Source organism: Pantherophis guttatus, chromosome 5 (genome assembly GCF_059756535.1).
Source record: "Pantherophis guttatus breed Tessera chromosome 5, ASM5975653v1, whole genome shotgun sequence".
Taxonomy (NCBI): domain Eukaryota; kingdom Metazoa; phylum Chordata; class Lepidosauria; order Squamata; family Colubridae; genus Pantherophis; species Pantherophis guttatus.
This window is the reverse complement of record NC_142067.1, coordinates 46,520,222-46,543,327: the sequence shown is the minus strand read 5'-3', so window position 1 is coordinate 46,543,327 and position 23,106 is coordinate 46,520,222. Positions and strand designations below refer to the sequence as shown.

At 34.2% G+C, this 23,106-nt stretch overlaps 1 protein-coding gene across 2 annotated transcripts in view; it reads left to right on the top strand.

Annotated features, from left to right (window-relative positions):
- SAMSN1 (SAM domain, SH3 domain and nuclear localization signals 1) overlaps positions 1 to 23,106 on the top strand; it is an 80,739-nt gene that overhangs the window by 28,967 nt on the left and 28,666 nt on the right. Inside the window, exon 7 of one of the 2 annotated variants that reach the window (XM_034422770.3) lies at positions 415 to 794. In XM_034422770.3, coding sequence (XP_034278661.2) covers positions 415 to 794 — 380 coding nt within the window. Of the gene's footprint in view, positions 1 to 414; positions 795 to 7,565; positions 7,700 to 23,106 lie in introns of those variants that run through there. The other variant, XM_034422904.3, reaches the window with a different exon arrangement.

Genomic DNA, 23,106 nt, shown 5'->3' with positions numbered 1-23,106 from the left:
GATATGCAAGTTGAAATCTTTAGTTAGTCTTCTGGTTGAACCTTTTCAACTTGTCTGCTTGTATCTCTAGCAATGATTTAATTATATTTTACTGTTTAATAGGGTACATTAATCTTTTTTAAATATATAATTGATATTTATGTTTTTATCCAAGTTACTGTATATTGTCTTGGTAACATCTGAGAATAGGTAAGATATAACTATTATCATTCAGTTAATGATGAGGTTTAGATGTTCTCTGAAATGACCAGATTTTTATTATTTTATTCTTTATGTGTTTTTTTTAATTTTATTACTTTTAAAATGTAGCTGTTCTTGCAGAAGACAAGTATATTAAATAAATTAACTAAGTAAGTATGTAACAATAAATAAATAAATAAAGCATTATTATTATTTTTAAATATTCTTTTCAAGATATATCACCACAAGATCCTGGATTCTCTGAAGGTGAAGATGAAGCTCCAATTTCATGTATGAAATTAACAAAATATCAGGACAAAAAAATACTGAAAGAGAGCTCAAGATTAAAGGCAGACATTGAGCCTAGAAGAGATCTTATCTCAGCATTGCTGGATACAACTTACATTTCTGGAATTAACAACCTAGGAAATAATGACACCTGTTCTGAAATGGAATTTCAGCTCTGGAGTGAGTGGAAATCTTTCCCAGATACTCAGCTGAGTCCCTATGATTTCTTCACCACAAGGATAGAAGAATGGGGGAAATGTACTTGTTGTTCACATCAACCACAACTTACAAGCTCTGTCACAGATATGGATCTCCCAAATTCATGGGTAAGTGTACAAATATGTAGATAGTTTTATTTTTCATTGTTTATTAGCATGGATGTCCCTTAAATCAGAGAAATATCAATCATATATATGTATGTGTGTGTGTGTGTGTGGATATAATGATGCAATATTAATACAATAATGTTAAAATTAATAACATTAAGAATTACAATTAAAATCTTCAGGCTTAGAAAATTGTTATGATTCCCATACATCAACAGGAACATTATCCCAATTACCTGCACTCTATGCTACTTGTGTATAAAACCTGTTTAGGAGATGCACTTAAATAGAAATGTCTATGAAGATTCTCAGTCATCCAAGTCATGGTTGTCCCAAAAGGTGTTTTTTTCAAGAGGCAACTGAACTTTCTGGTTTTTCTTTGAAGACATTTTGCTTCTCATCCAAGAAACTTTTTCAGCTCCATTCCTCACCATCCAGTCAGAGCGGAAGAAGCTTCTTGGATGAGAAGTAAAACGTCTTCAAAGAAAAACCAGAAAGTCCAGTTAGCTCTTGAAAAAACACCTTTGGGACACTTACATAGAAAGCACAAAAATAAGGGCCTTTTCCTCCATTTTTCCCCCAGCAAGTGTCATATGCTTGGAATAAGAGATAGCAACTGGCCCAGTCACCTAATGAATTTACATGGGATAGTTTTGAATTTGGGTCTTCGCCATTTTAGCTTGAACATTTCAGTCACCATATTACATGCATATCATCCTGAGCAGACTATTTTATATAACCATTCAAATGCTCATTATCATATGGTGTCAAGTGAGTTTTATCTGCCTTCAGCCTATATTGTATTTATTTTTGTACAAAAATTCAAATATATTTCTTTCTCAAGCAATATTTGTCAAATAAATATACCAAGGCTGAGAGCATATTTTTGAACGGAAATAGATACCAAGAACCATCATTGCCATATCAAAGGAATACTTATGGCTGGTTTTAGCAAGATAGAAGAAACAATTAACAGAAGCAATAATAATAAATTGGGAGAGTGTATATAATACCAGTATTAGCTTTCATTCTCCAGTTTCACTGTTATTTTTCCCTTGTTTAGTTATATCATGTATATTGTAGACCAGTGATGGCTAACCTTTTTGCCATCATGTGCCAGGAGTAGGGGGGAGGGCGATAATGTGCACACATGCCCACACCCATAATTCTATGCATCCCACCCCTGAGCATGCACACACAACCCCCCCCCCTCCGCTCCTGGCATGCAATGGCACGGTGGGCCTGGTAGGCCCAGTTTTCTCTCTCCCCAGGCTCCAGAGCCTTTCTAGGAGCTTGGGGAGGGCAAAAACACCCATCCAAAACCACCACCCCAGAGGTCCTCCAGAGGCCAGAAATGGCCCATTTGCCAACTTCCAGTGGGACCGGAAGGCCCGTTTTTTGCTCTCCCCAGCCTCCAGAGCCTTTCTAGCAGCCTGGGAAGGGTGAAAATGGCCTTCCCCACCCACCCACCCCCCGAGGCCCTCCGAAGGCCAGAAATGGCCTGTTTGCCGACTTCCAGTCCCACCATAGGTTCGCCATCATGGTTGTAGACCAAGTAAAAAATGGCATGTTTCCTCTATTTCCATCATGCAAATACATATCTGGGGATAATTTGTGCAGATTCTCAGTATGAAAAGAGACGTTGTAAAAGGCCAGTAAAGGACTAACCTGGTCACAAACAGAGAACTCAAAATCACAGTTTATATTATAGAACATAAAACTGTATTAACTAAGCAGGCAAATTAAATGTTTATTTTGAAAGATTGACAGCAAAGATTTCCACAATTTATTCCCAGCCTTAAAAATAATGTACTGTTGAGGTGTCCTGTTAGTTTTTGTTTGATTTTAATTCTAGCAACAGAATATCCACAATATTAAAATAACTTCAAATTTAAGCCATTATTAGACAATTACATTTGTTTTTCCTATGCATTTTGACTTAATATATAGTCAGAAATTAATTGAATTGTTCCATCAGGAGGTAAACAAACAGTAAAAATTGTCAATGAACTGGTATCTAAAGGTACCTGTAGCTTTTCTTATCATCATTAGTGAGATAAGAGGCATCAAAATGTAATAAATAAATAAAAGTAATAATAAATACTTTCATGATTAAAATAGCCTTATGGAAGTAATACAAACCTTTGAATTATTTATGTATTTATTTATATTAAACTTGTATACTGCCCAATTCCCAATAACTCTGGAAGGCTCCAAACAATCAAAATGAAGCAATAGCAATAAAGCCAATTACAAAGACGGGAAAAAATGATAGCAACAGTAGAGTGGGCACCATCTGAATTTTGGAGAATCCAAATTCAAAGGCATTTGTTAATTTCATTTTGAACAATATTTTGATGTTCCATCATACATTTTTTGGTGTACATGGGACAGATCTGGTAGACAGGCCCAGGATTTCATTGGGAGCTAGTTATAAGATATATTCCTTTGTCTGATGTTAAAATGTGTTAAGTCTACTTTAGGGAACTATTCCATGATAATCTTATTTCTGGCAGCACTGGATTTCTTGTGGATCAGAAGTATTTGTTACAGAGCATTTGAGATAGCTCTGGAGGAAGACAGAAAGAAGAACAAACAAATTTGTTTCATTACCACTAAAATGTAATATTCTCATATGTTTTTGTGTGTGTGTGTGTGTGTGTGTGTGTGTGTGTGTGTGTGTGTGTGTGTGAGAGAGAGAGAGAGAGAGAGAGAGAGAGAGAGAGAGAGAGAGAGAGAGAGAGAGAGAGAGAGAGAGATCAACTGAAACTCAGTTTATCACAATGAAGTATTTAATGACATGACAATTGAACATTGTAATACTCTGATATTAAAAAAACTAATTCAGTTTGAACTGTTTACTATAGAAAATGGCTCTGGAAAAAAAGAGATTGCTAACAACAGATTCAGTTTCTCTATTAATCAGAATATGTGTTTGACTTGATTCTAGACTGAGATGGGTAATGTCACATTCACGGCTCTAATTCCTTGACCATTAAACACTTTCTCAATTCTACAAAATTTATTATGTCTTACCTATGAATGCTTTACATGGTTCATTTATGAAGTTGGAAGGACTCCATTTTCTTGGCTACTCTAGGAAAAAAATTTGTTTTTAACTTTATGAGGTTTTTTTATTACCTTATGTATAATTATGTCATATTAATCATTTAATGTATTTTTAAAAGTCAGTACTAGAAAAAAATCAGATTATGCTTATGAAATGATAAATCCATTGTTACATGTACATATATTTTGCTATTAGAGTTATATGGCAGAGCTCTGATTTCCAAATGTACCATCAAATTTAGAATTGTGGGCAAAGTTTTCTCCAATATCTAAGAAGGACAAGAAGCATCTCCTTCAGGACAAGACAGTCCTAGAAAAAAATAAAAAAGCTCAACCAGCATTCTTATGTTGTAAAATGTTGTAAAAATCGGTAAGAAGCACAACAGTTCCCGATACTGCTATTATCTTTTTTTATTTCCAGTATATCTGGGCTGACATCTGTTTTGGTCTGAGGCCCAGCAACAGGGAGTTAAAACACATTACAGTGGTGAGAATAGTGTGCTGTGATTCAACAAGCATTTTATTTTACATACTTGTTTAACAATAAAGCTGAAAACTCATGAGAATTGAGTCCTTCAGTTGCTGAGTAATAGAAAACGCATTTGGATAATGTTGCAGGAGGCCTAGCATGTGTTTAATTTAGCTTTCTTTTTCTTTTTCTAAAAAAATATTCAGCAAAGATCCTTTTTGAAAGAGGATAAGTATGAACTGTGGACCTGTTTATTTAGTTCCATACAGTTTTCATCAGTCACTGACAAATGCTGAAGTTCAGTTTTGTTGGTGTGAAACAAATCAACCAGTAGTTGCCAAATGTCACTGACTGAACACTTTAGGGAATACACTTATCATTCCTAAAAAAACTCTGTGGCAATTACCAGTGTATGATGCAATGCAGTGTATAATTGTGGCATGTGGATAATTGAAAGCAATCCTGACATCCAAAATACATTAAAAATTTAACTTGTCCTGAGCTCAAAGGTGATAAGGAATCAATGCTAGACAGCCAGGGGAAAGAATATAAAAGACTGGTGTTAGGACACCTTTTTGGGAATCTAAACACTACATTTGTTTAGTTTTTCTTCCTGAAATTTTCACTATAACTACTGTTTTAAGCCAGTCATAGACACATTAGTTAATTGACACTGTTGGTAAGCAGATTTAGTTTACTTATTTACATTAGCCATAGATATTTAAAAACTACTGCTATCACATTTGGAGATAGCTTTGGAAGATCTATGATATGTTTGTCACTTATGAATAGCCAAAAATCTCTAGTGGCAATTATCTCTTAATCTAACTTTCAGTGTATCTATTTTAGAGCACTACAGAAAGAAGAAGGAAGTTGTTTCAATTTGAACAGCTACACTGAAGTGAACTAAAATTTTAATTTTTCTAACATCAGTCACTCACTGTATTTGGCATTTGTATGTGATAGTACAGTATTCAGGGAAAAATGTTCATGTAGCCTTACCAGAGGTGTTAATGCTATTTTCATTTCAGAAGTGCAAGGATTTAGAAAAAAACACATTAAAACAGACAAAGTTATATATATACTATATGCATATGAATTGGAGAGAGAAAGAATTAAAAAACCTAATCTATGTATGTTGGTGACATTCTCTGAGTGAATCCATAATATTACATAAACTTTCAACTCTTGAGCAACCTTTCAATCAATATTTTGCATTCCATTCTTCTTTTTAAAAACCATTTGAAAATTAAAAATATATTTTCTAAACTATCAGAAGTAAATTATTTTCTAAACTATTAGAATTCATTCAGAATCCCTGTTTAAGCAAATTGTGTACTTGTGATATTACCACTATTAGTAGTTTAACTCTGGAATTTTCTACAACTAGTGCAGAGGTTAATCTTTCAAGGACAAAGAGATAATCAGGTCAGCCTTCAAACTGCTATAATTTTTCTGATGCATGAAGAAATAGAATAGATATGGATGGGTACTATATCTCCTGAAATGGCCTCTTTCTTCCTATTTAACAATAAATAATCTGGTGAAAGGAAGTCATGTATAAGTCTACATATGAATGTCATTTTTGTTAATCATACAGATATTAAAGGTGCACAGAAAAAGAAGTAATCTTTGAATGATCAGAGATTCTTTCCTGGTTACACTTTCCTGTTTAAATACTGGAACATGGAATGGACATTTAGATTTGGAGTTCTTAATGTCTTTAAACTTGGAATGTATATTTCCAAATTGTACAATAAATGTGTACAAATAGTCTTCTCTTTGCATTTATTCTGGTTATTTTGTTGTCAGGTCTCTACATAGGCATTTCTTACTGACTTATTCCTATGTATGAGAATGAGTTATTTTGTCTTCTAAGAATTTCATTTGTGACTCATTTCAAAAATACAGGATAGATTATTACGTCTATTACCTACAAGTGAAATCTTAGGAAAGTTTGGCTAAAGAATGAAGCCTGAATGCACATTTCTGCTCATCCTAACTAATAATTGTAATTGGTTTACAAATTTTGGGTTATAATTTCTGTCTAGTTGTACATATAAACTGTTTTAAGAAAATGCAGAAGGTGTGAATTAATAATTATGTGACAGATTTTTGTTTAGATTTTCAGATCTGCATAGAAAGAAAATGAGGTGGGGAAGATAATGTCTTTGATTTGACTAACAATTGACTTAAGTTCTTATTAGTGTATATAAAATCTATACACACTCAAATTTTTGTGTATAAACACTAATGATGCATGATAGTACATTGAAAAATACACTTTATTTACTAAATTTATATGCCATTTATCTCCCCAACAAGCCAATTTTACAGCTCTCCCAACAGTACTTAAACAGTGTAGTTCAACTATGCAATTTTTTATTTTTTTCTGAAGTCAGTATTAGCCTGAAAATATATATTACAAATAAAGGTACCAATGAATTTTATGTATTTTATGGGAGGAGATCAAAGCAGTTCTTATTAGTGCAGGATACTATAAACAAATAATAGCAAACATTGACTGAAATGTTAAAGGAGATATTTAAAAAAAAGTCTAACATTTTCTCATTGTTCTTCACTGTATTAAAAATATTTGCTTATTTGTAATCTCCTTTCAGACAAAAATGAATATTTTTAATTTTTTGCATGGCTTATGAATACATTTGCACATAGATACACATTTCTGTGCAGGACTTCAGCATGAAGATTTAAATAAAGGGGGGGGGGGGTTGGAAACTGTTCATTCTGAATACTCCATCATCCTATCTTCCACTGTGGCAAATTAAGGAAGTCAAGCACAAAGCTAACTCTTGTTCCTTCTTAATAACCGAGACTAACATATTTTTAAAAATTGAATTTAAATATATTAGTTATAATCTTGAAAATAAAACGTGCTGATTGTAGATTGCTGTTCTACATGAACGATAAAGTTGTTAAAATGGACCTCTGATTCCTTAACTGATCACATTTCCATTAAATGCTGCCTGTACAGATGCAGCCAACTGTTGTTAAAGTTATCCTAAAACAAATGTTGCAGTGCAAGTATTGAAGTTGAAAGGTTAGTGTTGATCAAGTACCCTAAGCTTCTATTTCTTCACCCATTTCTTTTTTTACTTCTCTTTTTGTCTTCCTTCCTGTCTTGAATATATCAACTGAAGATCTTGACAGAGCTGAGCCACAACCTAAATAGAATAAGGAAGCTTTATTTAGCTGATTGAGCTATGTGTATATCATTTAGTAGTGTTTGGGGTCTGAGAACAAACAAGCAACACTTACCTTGTAACATTTAATAAATCTGAATTTTAAGATGTTGAAGAGAAAACCTTCCAATGTTTCAGATAAGGAGAAATCACAAAAAACAAAGGTAAGAAATATTAGCATTTGAAGGCTAAATATCAGATTGGAAATCATTCCTAAGATATTTGAGATAGTGTAGCCTATATAGTTTTATAATTACAGGCTTCAAAAGCTTTGCACATTTTATTCATTCACTAAGACTATAGATAGGTTCACTGTGTTGATTTTCATGGACTGCTGCTCAGATTAAACTGGGTGGCAAACATCGTTGTGTATTGATAATGTCCTAAAACGTATTATTTCATTCTCAAATATCAAGAGAAAAAAATTGCTAGAAATTGTTTTTATTTTTTTCTGCTAAAAGATCGATCTAGTCTAGAAAACATACAATTGTTTTAATTGAGAGAAATATGTATCTTTTGTTTACAAGTACTAATCTATCATTCAAATGAATATCTTTTTCAAAAACAGGTTTGTGAGGTTAAGTGTTTCTTTCATATAGTCTCTGGAATGACAAAATAGTCATTCTCAGTCCAGCACAGAGATAAAAAAAAAATCTTTACCAAAAACCAATCTTAGTTCAGTATATATTTGATTTCAAACTATTACACATGAAATAAATACAAATCAACATTCTCAATATATTACATATAATAAGCTGATTAATGCAAGAATCTTGGAGTCATACTGACAACTTTTTGTTGTTAGCCATAAACTATATTGTAGATACATATTCTATAGGTAATAACTTCAACCTCCCCTTACTCTCACCCATGGTCTATACATTTTTGTAGGCTAACATTCTGTGATGCAAATTATCTTATGCAGCAATTTAAAAGCATCAGATTTTTTTCTACCTTCTTAACTCTTACATAGGTAGCTCTTCTGTGTTATTAAACATTAGATTACAAAAAGAATAATTAAACATTGATTTCCAGCCCTATTACAGAAAAGGGACTTATTTTTCCTATTATTATCTATTATTATGCATTCAACTCCATTACTTTATTGAAAAATTTTCAGTCTTGCGTTCAGTTATGGGGAGTAAATCACACTTCAAAGGGTGAATTAGAGGAACATTCTCTCTCTCTCTTTCTCTCTCTCTTTCTCTGTGTGTGTGTGTGCGTGTGTGTGTGTGGTGTGTGTGTGTATGGAAGAGAAACAGTGTAGCTGTAGATAAAGGGATGGTATACATATAGATTTATAAAGTTGGCAACTATTCAGAAATTACTGTTAGAAAATATTAGGCAAATTATTAGTCGTGTAAATGGGAACCTTGCCATGAGCTCATTACTCAAGCAGAGTTAGCTAATTTATGTAAACCAGTAAATTTCTGTTTGTTTTATTTAGTTTAATGTTGCTTAACAATAGAGAAGTAGAACTATTATATTCAACAAATGAACAGTATATAAAATCATCTCTTCCCCAGTTTCTTTTCAAAATGTTAGTTTGTTTAACATCCAAATAAATAAATATAAATGTTATATACCCAATATATGTTTATTACTTGTGTATATTTACATTAAATATTTGAAAACTTTTCAAACAAAATTAATTTTATAAAGTGGCGGTATTATATTACTAGTTTCAGATCATTTTGTGCTGATTTTGCTCACTGTATGTAAAATACTCCAGTAAATGGAGTACTGACTGTTTGAGTGGAAAATTCCTCTATGTGTCAAATTGCATTTTGCAATTTTTCTTCTCATGGCAATATTATTACAAGCAAACCATAAAATTGGGAAATATTTAAGTACATGTCTACAGTCATAAAAAGTGTGGGAGAATTTCACAACTTACTTCCTTCTGAATCTGCCCAGCTAGTTAGGGTTTGCACTGTAAATGTTTGTTTGTTTTGGTCCAATCAGCATTATCAAAAATGTCTTTTTAAATTTTGGAATATATAGTTACAATAACTGCTCTTTTATTGTCCTTCTATTGCTTTGTCTCCAATGACTATTTGTTTTTAACTTGCTTTCCTACCTAATATTTTGAATGTTTTCTCAAAAAAAGTCCCTCTTTGTTCAGTGAGATGTACTTCTAGTTAACTATGCATAGCATGGACCCTTAGTGCTTTGTTAATTTAATGCATACAAAATGACAGAGCTTTAGATAAGAAAGTCAGTTCATAGGCTGACGTTTTACACAACAACACAATAAATATAATAAATAAGCACATGCACACTAGAGCAAGCAAGCATGGGTGGAATTGTGAAACAGTTGTATGAAACATTCAGTACTTATGCAAAAGGGAAAAGGGAAATTTGCACTATTTAATGGCATTTGAAATAATTTCTGCCTTAACATCAGTTGAAAATAGAGACACTTTTTTGTTCTGCATATACTAGAAATACATCATGATATGATATGATAAATATATTACAGAAGCATTTATTAGGGACTAATTTTTAATTAAGGAGAATTCAAGAGAAACTTCTAAACAGTGAGAACACTTAACCAATGGAACAGCTTGCCTTCAGCAGTTATAGGTGCTTCATCCCTGGAGGTTTTTTAAAAAAGACTGGACAGCCATCAGTCTGAAACGGTATAGAGCAGTGATGGCTAACCTTTTTGCCATCGTATGCCAGGAGAGGGGGGCTGGGGAGGGTTACGCACGCACGTGCCCTCAGGCATGCACGCGCACCACCACCCCGCTCCTGGCACATGATGGCCTGGTAGGCCTGTTTTTCTTTCTTACCTGGTTCCAGATACTCTCTATTTATCTGGGAAGGGCGAAAACAGCCTTTCTCACTCTCTCAGAGGCCCTCCAAAGGCCTGAAATGGCCCATTTCCCAACTCCCGGTGGGACAGGAAGTGGCATTTTTTGCTGTCCCCAGCCTCCAGAGCCTCTCTAGGAGTCTCTAGGAGCCTCTTTAGGAATCTCTAGGAGCCTCTCTAGGAGTCTCTGGAGGCTGGGGACAGCAAAAAAGTCACTTCCTGTCCCACCGGAAGTCGGGATATGGGCCCTTTCAGCCTCTGTAGGGCCTCCAAGGGAGTGGGAAAGGCTGTTTTCGCCCTTCCCAGATAAATAGAGAGGATCTGGAGCCAGGTAAGAAAGAAAAACGGGCCTTCCCCACCCGCCCAGGCCCTCCAGAGGCAGGAAACAGCCTGTTTCCCTACTTCTGGTGGGCCCAGAAGGCCTGAAAATCATGCGTGCGCATGCGCCCCAGAGCTGAGCTAGTGTGCCCACTAATATGATTGATTGATTGATTGATTGATTGATTGATTGATTGATCTAGAGAACTCCACTGTGTTTGGGCTAGTCCCACCCTCAGCCACTAGGCAAATTTATTCTCCATACATTTAGTTCTTGACCTATAATATCTCAGTATTGGCTTTTGATCTGACTTTTTCTTCTTGCATAATACAATATTGCTTTTAGCTCTCTTCCCTATATTAATTCATGGGAGAGGTGTATTTTATTATTTATTTTAGTGTGTATGGATTGTAGGCTACAAGTTGAAGGGAAAATGAGAAATACTAATAATTAAAATAAATTAATTACAATGATCAAACATTGTTTTTTTAAAATATATATATATAAAATGGTAGGTTTATAAGAGCAGTAGCATTATTAATTTCCATTCAGGTAGTCCTTCTCTTATGATCATAATGGAGCCTGCCTATTTCAGTTGCATGTTGGCTTGTCCATTAAGTGAAGCATCTCACTTAATAACCCTCTCATCCCTGCCATTCCCAATGCATTAAATGAACATGCAAGTTGTTAGGTGAAGCATGGGTGCCTCAGGGGTGGAGGAAGACCTTGGAGGCCTAGCACAGGCCCACCTGTCCTGGGACTCCCAAGACCTGCCACCCTGAGGTACCCAGTGGTCCACTTATTGTCTCTCAGGATTCCCCCAGACCTTGGTCTGCTCCCAAGCTGGTCATTCAGCCACACAAGGGAGCCTATAGGCCAAGACTCACTTCCCATCCAGCCACCCAAGAGACTCTTAGAACTTGGCGTGCCCCTCACCCAGCCCCAGGGCCCAGCAGCACTCAACTTTTTGTATTTTGCCAAGGAGCCCGACCGATGTGATGGAATGCAAGGCTCAGGTTTCATGCATAGGCTTGCCAGCCTCATGGAAATATTGTGCTATTTTCTTAACAAACAGTACTTCTCACAAGACTGTAGGGGGTTCTGTTTTTAAGGAGGTTCCACAAACTCCACAAATGGATTTTCCTGAAAGCCTTATAAATTATTCAAAATAGGAATATGAGCCATGGCCACCTCTACGTTTGAGCAGTAGGTTAGCAACTATAACCCCAAAAATAGTTCAAGATCTTTAAAATGTTATTTAAATGTGTAGTATGTTAAGTACTGTGCTGTTTAATTACAATTTTTCCCAGTAGATTTAATTTTGCAGTAAAATTAATAAAGGATAGAGTTACTTGAAAATAATTAATTCTCCTGCTGGAAATCTTAAAATTGTCCCCATTTCAGATATAAAATTCAGTTTTTCAATTTGTATATATATCTCCTTCCGTCTCATTTTTTTAAAGGTGGCCACTCTCTTCCCAATATACTGTAGATCCCTTTGCAATACAGTTATTAAGCAATAGTGGCAAATATCTATAGCTCAGGTGTAGGATGAGGATGAAAGTTCGTTCTCCGAGCTTGTGGATTGTTTTCCAAATGTTTCATTACCAGGCTAAGTAGCATCTTCAGCAGAGTTTAGGGGATGTCAGTGGCAGTGTTCTTCTGTTTATAAGGCGTTTGTATGGTCAGTAGGTCTTGTGATGACTCAGGTGTGGGTGTGTCAAGTGAGGGTCTTGTAATGGGTCTTGTGATAGGTCAGGTGTGAGTCATCAGTGGGAGTCTTGGAGAGGTTACATCAGGTGAGGGTCATTGGGAGGTGAAGTGCTGGTTGGGGAGGGCTTGTGTAGGTTGGTTGAGTGCTGTCTCTAGTTAGTGGGTGCGCAGTTGATTTGGATTCTGAGGGTTCGTAGGTTGGTTGTAGGTCAAAGTGTCTGTTGATGGAATGTTGAATACTCAAAGCCCTTATAAACAGAAGATCGCTGACATCCCCCAAACTCCACTGGAGATGTTACCTAGCCTGATAACAAAATGTTTGGAAACCAACCCACAAGCTCAGAGAATGAACCTTCACCCTCACGGTTATTAAGCCCTAGAAAAATGCAAACTATGGAAGCAATAATAGATATTAAAAAGTTAAGGAAAAAGCAGCAGAAGAGAGAAAAGTGTATTTAAAGAAAAATACAGGAAATTCAGTACCCTAGTATATTTCTGTATATGAACAATTTTAGAACACAAGAAAGTGTGTTTCTTATGTGTTTTGCAATCATTTTAAAGTTCCATAGTTGTTTCAGGATAGATAGTACTGACCCATTCAGCACACTGGAAGATTAGAGCATGTTTAAGATTGCATGCAGGGTATCATATACAGTTGACTTATGTCATTTTTTTACTCTTAGCAAACACATAGGTAAATTTTCTCCATGATGATCTATCCCTAACCTGGTCCTTCAAGTGTTTCAAAAGTGCACTCATCACCACTTTATAGGTGATTATAGGTTATAGGTAAAGAAATGCCCTAAGGTTAAATTAACATTGCAAAAAATATGTCAGAAACTTAATTTTAAAAAGGGGAAAGTAAAAACAATCAGTTATTGTTTGTTTTTATATTTTAAAGAAATAAGTATGTTTTCTTCACTTGCATTTTAGTCTAACTGTAATGAATGGTGAAGTGTTGATGATAAACTAACTGTATATTTTTCCACGTGTGAACTCTGTATATTCATGTTTGGTGGTAAAGATGGCAAGAATGTGTGTCATGACATATCTTTAATAAAATCTTCCAAAAAGCATTGCAACTTCTGCACAGCAACCTAAATCAGATAATATCTGATTGTGTAGGCTTGTATGAGAATTATTTATAACCTGTGGAAACAAGCCTTCACATGCATGGTTATAAAAAGACTGTTTCCTGTACAACCAAAACGAGAACAAGCACTGAAAATGAAGAAAAAAGGGGAGAAATAAAAATATCCCAAATATCAGCAACTTTTCACTTTTGGCTTCAATCCAACATGTTATACAACCTCATACAGGACCCTGGGTATAGGATTTTATTTGAAATGTATCAAAATACGTGAAATACAAAATTGTGGGTTTTTTATTCGCATCTGGGATTTGTTTTCTTCAAAAAAAATTCTGTTTCCTGTACACCACGTAAATTAAACTAGTGAGAACTAATTTTGTCTACAATCTATTATCAAAATATACTGAAGGCATAAGTCTTCCTCTATTTTCTTATCTTGGGCATAAATACTTAGATTCAACCAACTAGAAAGCACTCTATCCTCTCATTTATTTCAGTGAGTCTAGGAGCAGTAATGTCTACATTGGATACTAAGGCTTTTGTTTTATTGATATTAATCCTGTTAATATTTATATTTTCCTCATAAGATTGCACGTTTCTCATGTATTTAAATATGTTCATTTATATACTGGTGATCCTTGTGTTATGTCAGCTCATTCAGCAACAAGCTTGTGATGGTACTTAGTGAGAAGGACTGAATTAATAGTTATATCTAATGTTTTGAGTCATACCAGTTATATCCATTATTATGTAATTATATTCATTGTGTTGTCTTCCAACATATAACAGCAAATAATTAAATTATGAATAGCAAGAGAAAAGATGGAGGACTAGTTCCAAAGTCTATTGTATGTTCAGCCTCTTCCCATTGAGGTCATCACCTGTGCCATATGTATATGCATATACTGTATACAGCTATGTATGCCCTGTTCATAATGTATTCATAAAATACTTTCCTGGGTCAGCCTGGTAAAAAGGCTCTATATGCCACCTTCACAACTGCTGAGCTTTTTCTTGAAAGTGACTTCCTTAGTTAGTAATGGTGGGGGAGGGGTGAGTTGCCTCATTTGCACCATGTAACTCACACTGGCTTCTCCATTCTTCTTTCACAATCCTGATTGAGGAATGATATTTGTACCACTAGTCTCTAATACTGCTGGACGCTGCTAATGATAATCTCTAAATTACATTAATGTCCCATATTAATATATATTGCTGAATATATAACTTAGCACAACATTAGAAATCAGATAAGTTACAACAATTATATTTGGGGTATGTAAGTAATTCAAAATTAGCAGCATATATTCACAACAGAAGTTTAATTAAATTAAGCAAAAATGGCTTCCATGCATACAACAAGACAAATATAAGAATTTAAAGACTATTTTTTCACAACTAAACGATTGACATTCAGAAAAAAATGTTTATAAATTTGCACATCAGTCACAGGATAACAAAGGAGAAGCCAGAAATTAGAATTTGTAATGTTTATTTTAAAAAGTTCTAATTATATTTAGATTTTTATATAATAAATAGTGGAGAGTTTAACATTTAGCAGAGAGATTCAAATATATAAGTCTAAATGCTATTGCTATTGCTCTAGCCCAGCCCCCTCTTGGTTGTGATTGCTTATATAATTAACAGTTTAAGGATGTTTCAATTATCGTAGAGTTCCATAAAATTAAATGTAGAATAAAAAGGGAAACAAGAAACTTCATTCAATATCTTTAGTCTTCTGGCAGTATATGAAAATAGGTCTTTATTATCAAGTGTAACAATCGGGAATAACTAGAGGAATGCATTAACATGGCATAAACTATATACTATATGCCATATAGTAAGTTCTTAATTAAGGAATTTTTACATAGTAATTTAATTGTCTTATGTTATTTTTTATCATCACTGATCTTTAGGAAATATATTAAAATATATTATTTTTTAAATTCCTGTAACATACCTATAATTGCAATTTTTACATCAGATATTGTGTCAATTAGCTAACTTTTTTATAATCCATTTTCAACAAGGAATTGGTCTATATGACTCTGGTTTCTTTGGGTCATTCTTTTCTTTATGACTGAGGGTCATGTATACCTCTTCCTATGTTGGTGGCATAACCTTTGTTTCTTTAATTTCATTCATTGTGTTTATTAATGGTTTTAACAGTTCTTCCCCAAGTTCTCCATAATATTTAACTATCAGTCTATCTGGACCTGATGCTTTTCCTTATTAATTATAAAACTAATTAGTTTTATTGTCTTTGCATTCCTTGAACAGTAATGGGTGTGCTTAACATTATTAAGTTCACTAATAATTAACTGTTAGTTATATTTATTTATAGCAGAAATAATTCATATCAATAAAATAGGTTACATTCTGGAGGGAGTATTAAGGATAATAATAGTTTATAATCAATATAACAGAACACATCAACAAAAAAGGTAGAATATTCTAACTTTTCTGAATACAGAAAAGACTTTGACAACTGATATGATAGCAGTGTTCCAATATCTCAGGGACTGCCACAAAGAAGAAGGAGTCAGGCTATTCTCCAAAGCACCTGAGGGCAGGACAAGAAGCAATGGGTGGAAACTAATCAAGGAGAAAAGCAACTTAGAACTAAGAAAAAAATTCCTGACAGTTAGAACAATTAATCAGTGAAACAACTTGCCTCCAGAAGTTGTGAATGCTCCAACACTGGAAGTTTTTAAGAAGATGTGGGATAACCATTTGTCTGAAGTGGTGTAGGGTTTCCTGCCTAAGCAGGGGGTTGGACTAGAAGACCACCAAGGTCCCTTCCAACTCTGTTATTCTAGTCTAACTAGCAGATCTACTAAAAAAAGTGAATCTGGAGAAAAGTTCAAAGCTTGGGTTAGAATCAGCAGGAAACAGTGAAGATTGTGGCCAATGGAACATTCTCAGCAGATTTTCAAATAAATAAAGGCACATTGCAGTTTAAGGAGATACACACTTATGGCTGCAAGATTCAACTTTGCCCAACATTGGGAAAATATATATTAGCAATGATATCAGAATGGGAACTTAAACTTGGGAAATCTATAGTAATTGTAAAATCCACAACAGAAGTTTAACCAATTTAAGCAAGAATGGTTTTCATTACTTCATTACAAGAATGTTCATTATTTAGAAATCATATTTGACATTAATCTAAACTTTTCCCTCAACTTTGAAGTTTAATTTATCTAAATTATCTGAGTATTAACCATTTCTATTGCATAAATACCACTGAGTCCAATTATCTATATTCTATAATGTGTTATTTGTATTTTATAATACAATAAAGCAATTAACCAGGAATAAAATCAGATTTCCTAGTTTCCCAATAAAACTAAGCAGGTCTTTTGAATTAGAAAATTAAGTCACGTGGGTGTTAAATGTCATTATTTATCATGTAATATAATATTAGAGTAGAAGTATGTAAGAACAAAACTGTGAAAACAAAACATTAATAAAACAGAATGGATGTGCTTAACCCAAAAGAGCTAGGAAAAAGTCTTAGCTAAATTGAGAAATATGTGTTTTTAGACCATTAAATCACTTTAGAGAAAAAAAAAGTATAAGTTTTAAAAAGGAAATATCACTAGTTACATGCTATATACCTGAGGTTGCTTCCTCTACATATTGGGATATTCATATTGGAGGTTATGCCATAGATCATGTGGCTTTTTCAAAGATGTTTTTACATTTCACTTCTACATTGCATTCCAAGTTTACGGGTGAGACTATGGAGCCAGGATCACTCTACCTTAGAAAGGTATGGACAACAGTACAAGCAATCAATAAGCAATTGTCTGCAAATCTTATAAAGCTCAGTACAGTGAGCCTTTGCAATACCTTGAACAATGAAGTAACAAACAGAGATAAAATACTTTTCTTTAAACAATCTTGGAATGAAAAGAAATTAAGATTATGGTTGATCCAACATTTGAAAAACAAATCAGTGCACTTAGCTTATACTCTGTGGAATCATTCACACTCAAAATTCCTTCCTCCCCTTTGTTCCTAGTAATCTCCTACTCTACTTATAACATGATTTTACTCATTAGCTTATCTTCCAAATATCCTAATTAAAAATGTCTTTATTCCTTTACTCATTCTTTGCTTATTGAAGATTATGTATAACACATCTTCACATAAAACTATAATGACTTTAAGGACAACAGAATGTCTAGATTCTACTAGTTTGGGGGCTGTGGGCTGCAGCTGTTATAAGCCCTGCTATATTCATGGCAGCACTCAACCTCAGGTGATATAAAGCATGCAAAAGAGATCTTTCTGTCAGTTTTATTATTTCTAAAAAGGTTCCCCTTGAAGGAGAAGAGTGACCTTGTTCTGCTGAGCTGACATGTGCCACTGAATTAATGGCTAAGCTTTGCTTTAGGGAAGCTTGCAGAGACATTACAATGCTTGCGGCTGAGTTTACTGTGCACATTAATCAGGTAAACCAAAATGATGCATCAAACATTCATTTAAAAGTAGTAAAATTCCTCTCCCCTATCCACATACCTTTAAAAAAAATCTTCCTAAGAATTAGTGAATTGTTGGCCATCACTTACAGTCAAGGGCATTGTTGCATGGATGCAGTAAAACAAAAGTCAGAGTTGAACTTTTCTTATTTCAAGGTATTAAAGATATGAAGAAAGTTATGGAAGGGGCAGGCTGGATTTTTATGTAATGTAAACAATATCTTCTAGAACTTATTTCCTTAAATTCCATGAACATAAATTAACTGGAATTATGATTCATACTAATACATTATTAATAAGCAAGTAGTTCTATCAACAATTTAATGGAGAAACTACAATGGATTTAGATTAGATTATCTGTTTCTTTTGTTAACAATATTTCTTTATCTACAGTCTTTTAATAATTTGAGCTACATAAAATTTAGACATGCATAATATTTGATAGTATTTTCCTCCTAGATCCTTTTATGGCTCTCATTGTCAAAACATGGCATTCCTTAGATATTTATACTTTCAGTTATTTATTCCTTGCGGTAGCCTTTTTACATAAAACAATTGAAAGTGGAATCTATACATATCATGCAGTAGTGGTTTTCACTTACCTTCGCTACTGGTTCAGAGCTGTAAGCATGCGTGCGTGCTTGCTTCGCTTGCATGTGGTGCTTCTGCGCATGCACAGAACTTTCTGTGCATGCACAGTGTCCGTGATGATATCCAGGCGGGTGGGCAGAGCCTCCCACCACCGCTGCTACTGGTTCTTCCGAACCAGGGTGAACCGGTAGAAACCCACCACTGATACCATGTTATAACTCAGGCAGAGTGGAGAGAAAAACTTTAAATATATTAATATCTATACATTATACTATTCTGAATTAGCTGGAAATAGACTTGTTCTTGAAAGTTTAAGCTTGATATAGTTTCTGAACTAGCCAATACAAAAATCATATTCATATACAAATAATCATTTTCTTGAAATAAACTTATCTCTAATAGAAATCAGCTTCAGGAGTACATCAGTAAATTATTAGGAACTTCTGTTACATAAAATATGGAATATAATAAAAGCAACATAAAATAAAGCATCAATACAGTAAAATGTGATTTCGGGTAACTAAAATGTAATTTGGGAAAGAAATGAAAAAAGAAAGCAAAATTATGTTTGCAGTTTTCACAGAACAAGAAAGAAGCATGTAGATTTTTTGACTCAAATTTACTTTGTTGAAAACTTGCAAACTTTGCTCAGAACTCACTTTAGAAAGAAAAAGTTTAAAGCAAAATAAAAATGTTTCCATCTCTCATGCAATAATAAACTCAAATTTACCTCACTGCCCTGCAGAGGATGTGCAGTAAAATATGGGCTGTATGATCATCAGTCAAAACATCCATTGCAATTTCTAACTATTTCACAAAATAATAATATAGGCCTGTCTTTTGGAGAAAAATGTTTATTACATCTTTCCACCTTCTGTTGGAAAGAAAGTATTTGTAAAATAGCTATTTTGAAAGGCTGAAATATGATATAATCAGATACAAAATATATCTTGTATCCATGTTTTGCCATTTAGTATTCTGTATTCTTAGATGCTATATTGTCATATATTGGCTTATTCTGATGTCAGGCCTTCAGTCACGCATATACATTCAGCACTGTTTAGTGTCTTAAATAAATAAAAGGATGGTCAGATATTTTGCAATAAAAAAATGAATCCAGGCCATAAAATTGAAGCATAACTAAATAAATGTGGAAGGACTGATGTCTGAGGATATTATCTTAGTTTCAAAGGAACATTTATGTTGATAAACAAATGATACAAGTAATCCTTGCTTACTGATTGCTTGTTCAGTAATTGTTTGATGTTACAATGGCATTGAAAAAGGAGACTTAAGAGCAATCTTCAAATTTGCGTCTGTTACTGCCACATGATTGGGAATAGGAGGTTTTGTAACCAGCAGACATTTATGATGATTGCAGTGTCACACAGTCACATGATCACGATTTTCACAACTGATTTCTGAGAAGCAAAGTCAATAAGTAAAACTGCAGGAAGTTGCAAGTCACAGTCATGTGATGTCATGTTTAGCGATATGTTAGGCACAGTTATGTGATGTTTCACTTTACAACTGTGTCGCTTAGCAATGGAGTTAATATGGATTTAATATGGAAAAAATTGTAAATAAGCTAATGTAAGTAGAAATTTAATTGAAGTTTTCTTTCATTTTCCTTTTTTTTTTTTGGTTGTATTACTATAATTACCGTTACTATATTATATACTGTTTTGATGTCAATTTAGTCCAAACTATAGATAAACGTGGTTAATGGGTTTTACGTCAGGTGAAAATGTGATTGTAGGACCTTTTCAACACACCAGTTAGTGAGTTATATACAGTTTGTATAATCAATCCAATCCAATTGTTTCTACCTGTAGATGCACTGAGTCCCATCCATCAATTAATGTTTTCTTATAAGAACTAAGATGCAGGCCAACTCTGTTGCAGTGCCTGCTCTCTGGAATGGTATCTCCCACCCTTTTTTCATAAGCTTTGAAAAACTTGGTTGTTTTCACAAGCTTTGGGATAGGGTGGTGTGGAGCCCATTTTAGTTCAGTTAAATTTTTTCTAGTTTAGGATTGAGGGTTTGTGTTTTTTGGTTTGCCATGTTCTTTTTATAGGTATTGTTTCTCTTTTATATGTAAGCTACTCAGAGTCATCAAGAGGTGAGAAGGCCTCAAATTGGCCCTATTTAATTAATTGTTAATAATCCATAGTATAAATTGCATAGCTGCTCTAATTTATAGAGCTGTTATATGTCAGCTCTCACACATAATAGCTGACACAGGTGTGCTTGCTTTTTAGGTTAGGAGTTGGGACAGCAAATGTCCATGTACTTATTCACTCAATTCATAAGTCACACTCATGTGCACAGAAACATCCTTACACTTAATTCTTTTCTTCTCACAAAATGTACCCAGATATTCACCTCTGAATTCAAGGAGTAACCTCATCCCAGACATTCAAGTAATAAGTTGGCTGTGATGACTTGATTTCCTGCTATTAATAGTAGAAGGAAGCCAGCTTCCAGTCTGATCAGTTAACCAGTAGGAAAAGGTGATTTCTATGCACTGAATCACAGCTTCAAAGGGGAAAATGCAACTAAAACAAATGACTAAGCATTGCATTTTCCAGTGCACTTTTCAATCAAAAAGATCTGAGAGTTTGGAAAGGACATTTGGGTTTTCTGAGTTTTGCTCTTAATGAGTGCAAACCCTGTCCCTCCTGTAGCAATTTATGTTTCGGGAGGTTAATTTGCTTAATGTAGCCATTCTGCCAAAAGGAATCACTTAATCTTATGGGATTCTGAATGCCAGTGTCAAAAGCAATGGGCTGTTCTTGTTTCCAAGAGACTGCACTTGCTTTCAAAACATAGCTAATACTGGAAAGAAAGAAAGCTTGCGTGTTGCTATGTTAGCTTCCTGAAGTTGAAATTTGCTGAAACTAATATTGTGGGTCATGTGCAATGCAAAAGCAAGCAAAAATCATGTTTCATAGGCACATATAAACAGATACATATTTCATGGGCCCCCAATTCTTCCATATTTTTTTTTTACTAAAACAGTGGGTTAAAATGCATTTTAAAAAATGACAGCTGTATTGATTATTTAATGGGGAGGGGAAAAAAATAGGGGTCAGAATGCTGAAATAAGCCTGCTTAATGCTCTCCTGTGCTGCAAACCCATTATCTACAATGATAAAAACCTTCCTGCAATCCTTATTAATGTTTAATAAGTGCAGAGCAACACTAAGCTAAATTACATGTCAAAATGGCCCAAGGCTTCTGTTTAGAAAGCATATGAGACTCTGAAGGGATAACTGATTTCCCCAAGCTCCAGTTGTGTATGAGAACAGCAGCAATAAGCATTATTTCCCATTTGCTCCTTCATGTCCCACTATTACACTGGTATTAAAAAAAACAACAACAGCAGTTCATGGCAAGCATCCTGACTATACAGAAAGCACTATATCATGACATGAACTTGCTCCCTGTCTAGTTAATTAGGATGGTGGTAGGTGATTTCCTCAGACCTTTCTTGCCTTCTATTTCCCCATATCATGCAGCATAGTCATCAGGCATGACAAATTTAGCAAATGGTATCAAACCAGCTTCATAAACCTGTATTTCTGAGGCCTGTGCCTGTAGAACTCTACTGAGCTGTTCTTTATCAGATGTCAAGACATTGGTCACTAGGTCAGTATATAAATCCTTAAAGTAAAATGTTAACTGTTTACTCCAAGAGTCTCATCTGTATTCATTTTTTCAAATGTATAAAGAAATCAATTTTAGCCAATCAGTGCTTTGCTGGAATAGTATCTATCTATCTATCTATCTATCTATCTATCTATCTATCTATCTATCTATCTATCTATCTATCTATCTATCTACCTACCTATCCATCTATCCATCTATCTGTCCGCTGCATAAAAATTATAGCATCCTGTAGAAGTTAAGCTTCCTGGTGCTTTTAAAATGCAGGATCTATGTTCTTTTCAGTTAATTTATTAATTTCTATTTAATTATGAATTTTGTAGTCATCCATGCTCTTGTGCTTTAATTATGTTGAACTTTCAGGATACATTTTAACATGAAACAAATCTATCTATCTATCATCTATCTATCTATCTATCTATCTATCTATCTATCTATCTATCATCTATTTATATCCCACCCTTATTATTTTTACCCTTAAGGATGCAGCATTAAATATGTACAAGAAATAAATGTCTATTACCCCTTCTTTCTGTAGCAGTCATGAGGAATTCATTAGAAGGAGGCCTTGGTGCACAGGGAAGAGAAAGCATCAGTGCAATATATGAAAATAGAAACAGCTTTTCCAAAGAGATTGCAGGATTAGAAATGCTCATTGAGGCCACAATCTGGGGGGAAAGGATTCACAACACCAATCACAATCATGGCTTTCATTTAAGTTTCCTTATTAAGTACTTGCACGCTTTTAATATCATTGGGTCAACCTTCATATCAGGACATGGCAGTAAATTGCAGTTCTCCAGACACTTAATCCCTTACTTAGCAAGTGGATTACTTGGCCAAAGATTGTCATATACAACATGGCTAAATTAGATTCTACTTC